We start from the raw sequence: 13187 nt of genomic DNA, 5'->3' as shown, positions 1-13187 counted from the left end.
AAAAAAAAAAAAAAAAAAAAAAAAAAAAAAAAAAAATGACTTGGATAATATGCCAGGAGAGGGGAAATAAAAGGTTGATCTCAGAGCACAACAGGCTTGAGGAAATATCAGTAAAAGAGCTGTCTTTGGGTAGGAAAGCGGCAAAATCTTCTAAAACAATCTTTTTGAGTAGCGAGTCCTCTTAGTGCTGTTCCCTTTTGGAGGAGAATGGCAAATGAATCTTTAAGGCTTACATTGAACTGAAATAAATATTGAATTAGATAATGATAAAGACGAGCCAAACCATTAGCTGAAGAGTTTACAGACTGAAACAAGGTGTAATGGGTCATACAAGATTTTGTTTAGACTTTTCTAGAATTTGTATGTGTCCTGAACTTTTCCCTTAGTTATTTGGAGGAATCACTATACATAAAAATATGGATTAAGGATATAGATGAAAGATTATTTGATTTTAGTGATTGATATTTTCTAGGTCTCTCCATTAACAGCTGTTTGTTCACTTTCTGTCTCTTTTTAATTGCGGTATTTGCATTATTACAAAAATAATACATAGAATCTAAATTTTAAAATGTAACACTCTGAAAGTCACTATATATGCTAGAGTTTATGTATCAACAATACTTACTCTAAAGTATATATAAAAGCAACTTTTGAAAGTTTTATAAGAACGCGCATATAAAATATTCCAGAAAATGGAATGAAATTCAAGGATTCATGTACATAAAAATGGCCATCAAATGAGTAGACTGGATAAACAACAAAGTAAATCTTTTCAGATGGAAAATGGCGTTTGAAAAGAAAATAATTTAACTTTTCCCAATTCATGGAAGAGGTACTCTTTGATTTGGTTTTATTAAAAAACAAACAGAAAACCAGACTGCTGTGTTTAAAGTAGAAAATAAAGGACAATAGGCATCTGGATAAGAGCTGTGATCTCAAATGACTCCAAGGACCAGGTGGGCAAGTTTAATGAAAGAAGCAGGCTGACTCTAGAGCAAAGCAAGGCACGGGCTCCAGGACAAACTGGGGGGCACAGGCCCCATCTGAAGGCATTCAAACTTCTTTTTTTTTTTTTTTTTTAAGACAGAGTCTCACTCTGTCACCCAGGATTAAGTGCAGTGGTGTGAACTTGGTTCACTACAACCTCCACCTCCCAGGTTCAAGTTATTTCCCTGTCTCAACCTACTGAGTAGCTAGGACTACAGGCATGTGCCACCACACCCAGCTAAGTTTTTTGTATTTTCAGTAGAAACAGGGTTTCATCATGTTGGCCATGCTGGTCTCGAACTCCTGACCTCAAATGATCTCCCCACCTCGGCCTCCCAAAGTGCTGGGATTATAGGCATGAGCCACTGCTCCTGGCCCAAACATTAAATTGTTTAGTACTTTGGGTAGAATGGAGAAAAATACTAAAATTCAAACCAAATACAAAATTGAAACCAAACCAAAACATATTCATAAGCTGCATCTTACTAGTAGGTACCAGTTAGGTCCTTTGTCATTAACACCTGAAGGTGGCGTAGTATTGACAGAAAACGAAAAAGATCCATCTAAAGATGATGATGGAAAAGACAGCAACTGAGGAGAAATAAATGAGATGGAAAAAGCAGTTTAAATATAAAGACACACAGCCATTAGGTAAGATCACGTGATAGAGTCTGGATGTTTGTTCCCTCCAAATATCGTGTTGAAATGTGATATCCAGTGTTGGAGGTGGGGCTTGATGGGAGGTGTATTAGTCTATTTTCACACTGCTATAAAGAACTACCTGAGACTGGGTAATTTATAAAGAAAAGAGGTTTAACTGACTCACAGTTCTTCATGGCTGGGGAGGCCTCAGGAAACTTACAATCATGGCGGAAGGCAACGGGGAAGAAAACATCTTCACAAGACAGCAGAAGAGAGAGAGACAGCATGTGCAGGGGAAACTGCCACTTACAAACCATCAGGTCTCACGAGAACTCTCTCACTATCACAAGAACAGCATAGGGGAAACCGTGCCCATGATCCAATCACCTCCCGTGAGGTCTGTCCCTCAACATGTCAAGATGAGATTTGGGTGGGGACAGAGAGCCAAACCATATCAGGAGGTATTTAGGTCTTGAGTGCAGATCTTTCAGGAATAGCTTGGAGCCATCTTGTTAGTAATGAATGAGTTCTCAATTATTTCCCATGACAGTCTTCTCCCTTCCTCACCCCTGCTACCCGGAGTTGGTTGTTGAAAGACCCTAGTACCTCCCCCGACCCCCCATTCCTCCTTCTCATGCCATGTGATGCCTGCTGCCGTTCACCTTCCACCATGAGTGGAAGCTTCCTGAGGCCCTCACCAGGAGCAGGTGGTGGTGTCATGCTTCTTGTACGACCTGCAGAATCATGAGCCAAGAAACCTCTTTTCTTTATAAACTGCCCAGCCTCAGGTATTCCTTTATTGTAACACAAGCAGACTAAGACAGCAAGGAAACAGCCATTGAAAAATTGAAGCTATAAAGGCACTCTTTCTTTGGGGTAGAAAAACAAACTAAAGAGGGCTCAACCAAACTCTGAAACTACGTGAACAAATTAACAGAACAAGAGTGGGTAAAAAGGAAATATATCTGAAAGCAAATATGTAGGTGTTTGTATGTATAAGCTAGCAATGGTATTAACTATTCTTTCTTAGAGCAAAACAACTTGAAAAACCTAAGATCACTTAAATAAAAAATGTCTCTGGTAATTATGTAGACAAGGAAGGTGGTCCTAAATTGGGAATAGAGAAAATAAAATGGAAAATTACGGTTGATAATATTAAAACATAAAAATAGCTGAAGTGGTTAAGGGATGGGAAGAAGAAACAAAAGAGCAATGCACGCAAAATGTCATAAAAGACAGAAGAAGGCTAACAGGAAGCTTGACGATAAGGGGTCAGTTTCAAGTTTTATGGATATTGAGTGAATAATACTCTAGGAAAATACAGATGTTTCATTGCAAAATTAAATAATGGCAATCTCTTTTAGATCTCTAGAAAAATACAAGGGAATAGACAAAATTTAAATTAAATTTTTAGTCCCATGAATTTAAAAAAAGTATTTGTCCCTCTGCTACTGGTTGTCTACAGGTAAGCAACATTAATATCATGTGACATATTTGAAAGCAGCCCATCAATGCTGGTTCAACCGTTTATTATTTTATGGGCAAAGACTCATGATTTGGATTTCATATTGCACATATAGTACGGTCATCCTTCTGTTTATACAATTGTTCTCAGTTCTTGCTACATAGGTAAATATATCACGATGTTCTACAGTGTTCCACCACTAGAAAACCATTAGAAGGAAAATAGAAAAGTAGAAAGGGAATGAGAATTGTAATCAACGGTAGAATGAAGTAGATAGAAAAGAGCAGAGCAATCATGACCTTATTATTAAGCAAAGTAGGAGACATAAATAACATACATAGTTAAAATGACTTATTAAAACACTAGTGATTTTGACACTGCCGAGTTTCTGTCTTTTCAGAAAAAGAACAACATCCCATGAAGAAACTTACCATGTTAGTCTCTGAAATGCTGTCAATGCTTTCAACATGGACGTCTATACCTACTGGCACTGGGGACCCTTCAGAAAGAAGAATGGGTAAAATGCTGAGAAATGCATTATAATCATTTAAAACCATTCAAAACATAGAGATTAAGGCTCTTGGACAACAACTGAACTACTTTTAAAGTTTTTTTAAAACAACAAATTTCTCCATTATTTATTGAATCAGTTATTATACACTCAATTATTATAATAAAGGCACATGTGTAAATAAATGGTATTCCAAAAATCATTACTCATTTGCTTGAGATCATGTCAATATTTTCCTTCTATAGTATAAAGTGGTGTCTCCAGTTTTTTTTTTGTTTTTTAATTTGATTCTTTTTACCTACTAGTGATTTAAAAAGGAAAACTGTTTTTGAAAACATGTCTTAAGAGTATGTAGAATTATGTAGTCTATACGATGATAACGGTCATATCTCATAGTCAGGGAGAATATGACTATGAATAGAAGTCATGGAATCCCTGACATGGGCCATGTTGGAACCTTTTCTCTGCTGTCAAAAATATCAGCCTTTTCCATTTGTGCTGTGGTTGGTGGAGTAGAGGAACACAGAGGAAATGTCATAGAGATGGAAAGTACAGTACCACACAGGGACACCACAGATCAGATTCAGAAGTGTCCCTTTGCAGGTCAGCAGCAACCACAGGCTGCATTTGGGAAGAAGCAAATATCCTTAGAAATCCATTTAATGAGATAATACTGAGAGTCACAATTGGAGCAATTTCAGACAAAGCACTGCTGACACTCGTACAGCTGAGTTGCCCAGAATCAGGTTCACGGGCCCAGAAAACCTGAATGATAACCCAAGAGAATTCAGACTAGACTGACATTTCCTAGTTACACCTAACAAATGATTTCACCACTTCCAGTGTGAGGTGAAATTGATGTTAATAACACCAACATTTAGTTTTGCGATGGAAATTTTATGTATATATGTGTTAAAATAATTTATATATTTATATATGTAGTCTTTCATATGTTCTTTTTCTACGTAAGCCATTCTCAATTAAACCTTATTGTCTGTATAGTCCTGAGTTTCACAAAATGCTTTCACTTATGGTTGAGAAAAAATAAATCCTGCCTAAATGGATCTGAGCTGGTTGTATTAATCAAGATTCAAAGATTTAGGCCAGGCATGGTGGCTCCCGCCTGTTATCCCAGCACTTTGGCAGGCCGAGGTGGGCAGATCACTTGAGGTCAGGAGTTTGAGACCAGGCTGACCAACATGGTGAAACCCCGTCTCTACTAAAAATACAAAAATTAGCCTGGTGTGGTGGTGTGTGCCTGTAATCCCAGCTACTCGGAAGGCTGAGGCACAAGAATTGCTTGAATGCAGGAGGCGGAGGCTGCAGTGAGCCGAGATGGCGCCACTGCACTCCAATCTGGGTGACAGAGCTAGACTCTCTCTCAAAAAAAGAATAAAAAGAAAAATAAAAAAGAAAGGAAAACAAAAGAAGATAAAAGAAACAAAGAAAGATTTAGAGAAGTCAAGCCTGAAAAGCTTCCTTAATGAGGCTGAGGCTACGTAATGCCTGGATGTGCTACGTGGAACCGGTATGCCTATAATTCGACAGCCCTTTACATGCATAACACTATAGAAGCCCAAGGTATGTCTTGCCAGTCCCTGTATCTTTTCTGTGACTCTTCCAGGAATTAACGGATGTCACTTTCACTTTATTAACAAATTCCCTCTTTTGGATCCTCAAGTCCGTGCCCTCGGTATCATTTTTTTATTTTGAAGGTTTTCAGTTGGCCAGGCACAGGGATGACATGCAAATATATTCCTGCTTCAGGCTTCTGGAATACCTCAGTTGCATCTTAACTTCCATCTTCTTCCTGATATATTGGATCAATTACTATATATCCTATAACACTAATTATGACGATTTTTTTTTTTTTTTGAGACAGAGTTTCACTCTGTTGCCCAGGCTGGAGTGCAGTGGCATGATCTTAGCTCACTGCAACCTCTGCCTCCTGGGTTCAAGCGATTCTTGTGCCTCAGCCTCCCAAGTAGCTGGGATTAAAAGCATATGCCACCACACCCAGCTAATTTTATATTTTTAGAAGAGATGGGGTTTCACCATGTTGACTAGGCTGGTCTCAAACTCCTGACCTCCGGTGATCTGCCCACCTCAGCCTCCCAAAGTGCTGGGATTACAGGCATGACCCACTGCGCCTGGCCAAATTATGACAATTCTTACATGGTGTTTAATGGTAATTTTGATTAAGCATTAACTGGGGAACATCTCACTATTATTCCTTCATAGGGTTCTGCTCTGGTGCTTTTTTATGTATATGTGCCTTTTCTCTTGAATTAGTAGAATAATCAAAATAACAATTCATGAAAACATCTTTGCCATGGCTCCACCTGGTATTTTAGATTGACTAAATCTTCCCAATAATTCCAAAACTCCAAGGGGAGAAAAAATTTGGAAAGGTCTTGGAGGAGTGGCAGAATGTCCCAAATGAAGTTCTAGCATTAAAGTCACTCAGGCTAGAGTTTGAAACCAGCTCCACAATTGTTATGTGAATGAGAGTAAATAATGTCTCTAAGCTTAGTTTACCTGATTTATAAAATTTGTCTAGTAATACTCACTGTGGAGACTCATTTGAGGATTAGACATAATACAGTTACTGAACTTAGTTGGTAGTCGATAAATGGCATATCATAAATGTTATCACTACTGCAATTAAGCAAAAATGTAAACCTGCCCCTTAGGAATGCAAGTCGCTACTCCCAATCCTATGCACATTTAGATAATGAATCCAATGTTCACTAAAAAAAGAAAAAAAGAAAAAGATACCGTGCTTCTCATCACTTTTTTTTTTTTTTTTTTTTAAAGCCAGAGAGCAACTTGCAGTCAGTACCTCATGATTTATAAATAGATCCTAGTTGCTGACAACTGTCTCTACAAGCCTGGGGACAGTCATAAAACTGTCCTCCAAAGTCCTACTCATGCCACTGCTGCCCAAGCACTGGAGCCTAAGGGTTGTTTGCAGGCTGATCTGAGATTGGGGTTAAAACATAGCTTGTTTGTTAGGAATGGATTTCTGGAAATAACTTCAATTTCTTCCTTCAGTCCTCCAGATTTATACTGGTTCTGGTGGGGATGAGCTCTTCCGTTTGCAAGGAAAATGTATGCTCTTGGGTGCTGTCTGGCCTCATTTCTTTCTTTCTTTTTCTTTTTAGATGAAGTCTCACTCAGGCTGGAGTGCAGTGGCGCAGTCTCAACTCACGGCAACCTCTGCCTCCTGGGTTCAAGCGATTCTCTGGCCTCAGCCTCCCGAGGACCTGGGATTACAGGCATGTGCCACCACCCCTGGCTAATTTTTTTGTATTTTTAGTGGAGACGGGATTTCACCATGTTAGTCAGGCTGGTCTCGAACTCCTGACCACAAATGATCCACCCACTTCAGCCTTCCAAAGTGCTGGGATTATAGGTGTGAGCCACTGTGCCAGGGCGTCACTTCTGCCTCGTTTGAGCTCCATGTCGCACTGCACCTTATTCATGGGTTTGAGGAACTGTATTATGCTCTAGCGTTCTTGAGGACAGAGTAGAGAGTGAGCAGCATGTAAAGCCAAGACGCAGAATCAGAGTTTGGGAGCCAGATAAAAGCTCCAAAGATCATTCTTTTTACAAAGAAGGAGCTGAGTCACAGATAGAAGGTGGCAATAAGCATACGGATTAAAATTCGTGGAATTTGTAGCCATATAAACCCGAGGTAGTGCCAAACTTTTGTAAATACCTCAACTCCTCATGTAATCTGTAAAACAGAACCAAATATATGGTACCTACTTTATAGGGTTGCTGTGATTACGTGAAAGAAAGCTTGTCAAGTCCTTAGCCTAACTCCATTCAGATGTATTAAAACCAACTTCTTCATTATCTATTGGCTCAGTAATAAATGTAACAGTGTAAATAATAATTTTAGGTACTTTTATTAATTCAGTACCTAAAGCATTTAAAATATAGTGAAAATTAAATAAATATTAACCATTATGATGATGGTTCACTAACTAGGTAGTAGTATACACATTTATAATCCTTTTTGTATATGGAAAGATATAGCATCTATTTGGTTTTTATGCAGGCTGGAATAATGAGGGCTAAATAAAAGTTATACATCTGAATTATATAATGCATTTAAAGTTCATTATATAATATATCATCTAATCTTTTAATTATAGCTGCTTTGTTAGCTAGAGAGAACTGATTTTAGCTCCACTTGACACTAAGGAGTGCATACTCAGAGAGGTTACAACACTTGCCTGAAACCCAAAGTTAGTTAATGATTGGAAAGTAGCCAGATCCTTCTGATTCACAGTATAGTCCTCTCCTTTGACAAGCAAAGACTGCAAGCAGCTTTTATAACTTTAGCTTTTGTCTTGACTCTGTAGCCAGTATCTACATACTGAAATGATTTCACTTTGAAGAAACAAAGAAATTACCATCTATAAAACTAAAACAAAAAGCCCTTAGTTATGGAAGATGTAAAAGGTAGGGAAAACATAAATAAAGAAAATGAGCTGCAATTTATAACCCAAGTTAAACAAAAAGCTCCCTTAAATTTATATCCTCCTGTTTCCACATAATGAGTCAATTAATCTTCTAATGCTTTATAAAAGTAAAAAACACTGCAGTAGCAGCTGGTTTTAATGTTAAAGCTAATTAGGAAAACACATTAAGGCAAGAGAAGTGCTGAAGTTACATTTAGCTCAAGAGGGAAGAACTATGTGCGTGTGTTTGTGTTGCGGACAAGCATAAAGAAAGAAGATAAATTAAAGCTTGTCTTTGATGTCCTGCAGTCTGATTTCCCCAAGGAAGGCACCCGTGAGAACAGAGAAATGGGTCACTGGTATAAGTAGCTGCTCTGACCAAGACAGGCAAGAGAAGGTTAAGGGGTGTATTTCACAGAGCTACCAGACTGACACTTCTGACTGAATTTATGGATTTTTCTGCTTAAACTGATTAAACACACAAGTCATTTGGACACCATTTTGCCCCAGTCTATGATTGTCAGAAAATTTCTTAATCATGGGATGATTTGCACCTGCCACTAAGCAGCACATTTCAATTGCATTTTAATGACTCCACAAAGTTGCCTCGGGAAAGAAAGTATTTTTTTAAAATGCGTTTTCGTTTAAAAAAATATTAAAATGTGTCTCTAACAGATCAAGCAGAGTCGAAATTTCAGGTCAATTTCATGTTTTTCTGGGGGGTGAGGACGAGGTAGCGATGGAGAATGAAGGCATACATGTTTTAAAATAAAAGAGGAGAGTTGGCTCTTCGTCACCTACAGGAGTGCTTCTCAAACTGTAAGATTTAGGGGAATCACTGCAGATTTTTATTTAGAATCCTGGGTTGGGACCCGTGCATCTGCATTTCTAACTCCCAGGTGATTCTGCAGCTGGTCCACGGACCACTTTGAGTGTCAAAGCCTCTGTAGACCGCTTGGTTCAAGGTCTGCATTCAAGGATAGTCATTTTTCTCTCAATCTTTCTTCCTTTCCACGGCCTCAAATAATCTCCATAAAAACTCTTTCCTCTAGCATAGGAGCGAATTTAATTGAGGAATCTAACCTGACTGGAATTAGGGCAGGTTTTTGAATTTGTGTTGAAAAGAGCACATCAGGTAGAGAGCTTCCAACTGCGGCTCTGGAGTGGCCAGTTTCAAGCCATTCCTGTGTGACTGGCGCCCCCTGGTGGCCGAAAACCCACGGCCAGGCAAATTTATCGACTGAAGATTCTGCTTGTTACGTGGTGGAAGGGGAAATATTTTAAAGAGCTTTTGTAAAATTACAGAGACCAAGGTACAGAATATCTGCGTAGTAGTTGTAGAGCCTATTATATAAACTTTGGGAAAATTTGATTGGGGAAAAACAGTCTATTGAGAACGGTCGTAAGGAAGATACATAAGAGAAGTAGTGAAGAAAAGTAAAAAAAGATAGAGTCTCAGAAGAAAAAAAAGAGACATATTTCTAAACTTGCTTAATCTCAAGCCTTCTTAAATCTTAAATTATGATTCAATAAGTGTGAAAAATGCTCTGCAAAACAAAAAATTCAACTCACCATGATTTCTTCTGATGCTGATCACCTAATGCAGTGGCTCTCAAATTGTGATTCTCAGACCAGCAGCATCACCTAGGAATTTGCTAGAAACGCAAATCGTTGGCCCCACCCAGATCTAGTACGTCAGAGACTGTGCGGGTGGAACCCAGTAAGCTGTGCCTTCAGAACCCCCAGGTGATTCTGATACTTACTAAAGTTTGAGTCACAAATGTGATGAAATCAAGTTCAGACCTTTAGAACTGACCAGCACAGTGGCTCACACCTGTAATCCCAGCGCTCTGGGAGACCGAGACAGGTGGATCGCCTGAAGTCAGGAGTTCGAGACCAACCTGACCAACATGGTGAAACCCTGTCTCTACTAAAACATGCAAAAATTAGGTTGGCCTGGTGGCACGTGCCTGTAATCCCAGCTACTCCAGGCTGGAGAATCACTTGAACCCAGGAGGTGGAGGTTGCAATGAGCAAAGATTGCACCACCGCACTCCAGCACTCCAGCCTGGGTGACAGGTGAGACTCTGTCTCAAAAAAAAAAAAAAAAAAAAACCAAAACACACAGTACTGGAATCAAAAGGATTTCAGGAAATTGATAAAACAACTAACCACCCCCTAAAAAAACCCAATCTTAAACATAGGAATATTTAACATGCGTTTTTGTTTTGCCTGTTAACAAGTTAGTTCTCTGCAGTACCTACATGCCTATTGCGCTTTCCCTGGTCATAACCACATCATGAGAAGAGTATCTCCCGCCCTGAACACTTGCGGTATTCATTATTCATCAGAAGGATGTATTTGTTCTACTGCCAGAGGATCTTGCTTCTAACCCTCATCCATAGTTCCCTCATCTCCACATCTCTAGGATTCTCAAAAATTGTCAGTTCAGGAATTGTGGAAGTGGAAGGCTCCATCAATGAAAGAAGAATCAGGATGGATTTAACTGTAAGTCAGAGAGTTTAACCTGATGGTTTCCCCATACCCTGTGTATTGTTGGAAAACTTGGTACCCTCAGTGATGCAACTATGTGTACATTAAGCAGTCTAAGGAGAAGAAAGTCTTTGTTCCAATTATGTACCTATAATATGAATTTTCATCTTCTTTACCTGCCATTGCAACTCAGCTCTACCACTTTCTGTTTTCATGGCCTTGGGCAAATCTCTTAACCTCTCTAAGACCCAGTTTTCATATTGTGATATTACGTATCATGATAGTGCCTATTTCATAGGGTCACTGCGAGGATAGAATAAGATAGCACATTAAGGAGTATTCTAACACTGGATCAATCTTAATTGCTAAAAGTGATAAATCATTTTTAAAAGACAATTCAGCAGAGTATGTTCAGAGGGAGCCATGGCATTTGCCATGCTAGTTCTTCCCCCAAAGTGAGGCATTCTAGCTCATAAGAATATTCAATAAGATTTTGTAAATAACATGTATCCAATTTAAGGATTTTAGTTAGAAAATAAGTTGGTGTATAGGCAACATATATCCATTCTCTATTTATGGAACGCATACTATTCACTATAGTGTGCATAGTAGGAAAATGAGTTTTTTGGTCAATTTAAAATGGATAACTCATCAATTGTTCTCACGAAAGAGACGGTGATTGTAAAAGCCTTCTGTTTCTGTTTTAAACTGATGGTCTTTACTTGCATTTTGGTCTTACTTGTTTTAAATTTTCACTTCCATTTTGACAGTATGATGGGTTTTGAGATGAGTTATGAGAGGATAATACTCACCTCCAAATCCAGGTCTCATTGCAAAATCGTTGTCCTCTATATGGAGAAGTTGCTCATATTTCTGAGGCCGCACTTTGGTACTGTCATCTTTCTTCATTCTAGTTTCTTGTTTGCTGTTCCTCCAAAGGGGGGGAAAAAACTTTTGAGATACATATGCTTCTGGATATTTTGATTTAGGTTAGCCATCTGTGCTCAACATAGCATGTTCTGAAATACATACATAAGAGCTCATTTTCTCAGTTCATATTAAGCCAAATAGCTGTCAACATTTGTTCTTTATTATATAAGTGTGGAGCAAATAAGGTAAACCAAATTTCAGAACACCTTAAGTGACAAACTCACTTTGGATTTAATGCACAAACTTGTATTGTTTCTCTGAACATGGTTTTTAGACCTGGAAAATCCCAATGACCTGAGTGGAGATGATCAAAACTCAGATTCATGGACTCCTGTCCCAGATCAACTAAATCAGTCCCCTAGGAAGCAGGGCCTAGTAATCTGCACCCAAACAAGCTACCTAGGTGATCCTTGGGGTCACTGAGGCCGAACAATCACTGCACTATGACAGAAAATAAAAAAGACCGCAAGATTGTAAACAGATGAAGGCAGTGTTTTATAAAGACTAAATGAGCAGAAAATACAGGGTACAGGTTGAGAGCTCACCGGGCAGAATTCCCACCGGGGGTTCTACAACCTGAGGGATGGCAATATTTACACCTGAAGCCAGGTCAAATTGTGAAGTAGGTGATGTCTGTTTTTACCTACAGTTCTCTAGGGCAAAGGAAAGCAGGCAGTGGCCTCTTGGCCCTAGGTGTCCTGATTGGGAATAAGGCCCTGTCTCTCCCTGTGTCGGTGAGTTTAGGCAGGTTGCTGGACCACCCTGGTTTGTTTTCTGCACTGTGACACCTACTTCTCAGTGATCCTGTGGGTGTGGAGGGGGAATGTCTGTTGTAGCCTAGCTCCTTTGTGAGCGACTTGCAGCAGCTTTCAGAGGGAGACCTCGCTCAGCACCTCCTTCCAGAAAAAGGTGGCGGTCATCATCATCACCACCACCATCATCATCATCATCACCACCACCATCATCATCATCATCATCACCACCACTATCATCATCATCACCATCACCATCATCATCACCATCATCATCACCACCACCATCATCATCATCATCATCGTCACCACCACCATCATCATCACCATCATCATCATCACCACCATCGTCGTCATCACCATCATCATCATCACCACCATCATCACCACCATCACATCATCACCACCACCACCATCATCATCATCACCATCATCATCACCACCATCAACACCATCATCATCATCACCACCATCATCATCATCACCACCACCATCATCATCACCACTATCATTATCACCACTATTATCATCACCATCATCATCATCACCATCATCATCATCATCATCCTCGTCATCATCACCACCATCATCATCACCATCATCATCATCACCACCATCGTCGTCATCACCATCATCATCATCACCACCATCACCACCATCACATCATCACCACCACCACCATCATCATCATCACCATCATCACCATCATCATCACCATCATCATCATCACCACCATCGTCGTCATCACCATCACCACCACCACCATCATCATCATCACCATCATCATCACCACTATCATCATCATCATCACCACCATCATCATCATCACCACCACCATCATCATCACCACTATCATTATCACCACTATTATCATCACCATCATCATCATCACCATCATCATCATCATCATCCTCGTCATCATCACCACCATCATC

The 13187-nt window shown here is 39.5% G+C and overlaps 1 protein-coding gene across 1 annotated transcript in view; it reads right to left on the bottom strand.

The window, feature by feature from the left end:
- The window catches only part of GABRR3 (gamma-aminobutyric acid type A receptor subunit rho3), a 135256-nt gene that overhangs the window by 28085 nt on the left and 93984 nt on the right, over positions 1-13187 (bottom strand). The window contains exons 6-7 of the mRNA XM_017889937.1: positions 11383-11495; positions 3526-3593 (exon numbers count right to left, since the gene is read on the bottom strand). Coding sequence (XP_017745426.1) covers positions 3526-3593; positions 11383-11495 — 181 coding nt within the window. The remainder of the gene's footprint in view (positions 1-3525; positions 3594-11382; positions 11496-13187) is intronic.

This window comes from Rhinopithecus bieti, unplaced genomic scaffold, assembly GCF_001698545.2.
Source record: "Rhinopithecus bieti isolate Rb0 unplaced genomic scaffold, ASM169854v2 scaffold_18644, whole genome shotgun sequence".
In the NCBI taxonomy this organism is placed as follows: Eukaryota; Metazoa; Chordata; class Mammalia; order Primates; family Cercopithecidae; genus Rhinopithecus; species Rhinopithecus bieti.
This window is presented reverse-complemented; position numbering and strand designations above follow the sequence as displayed.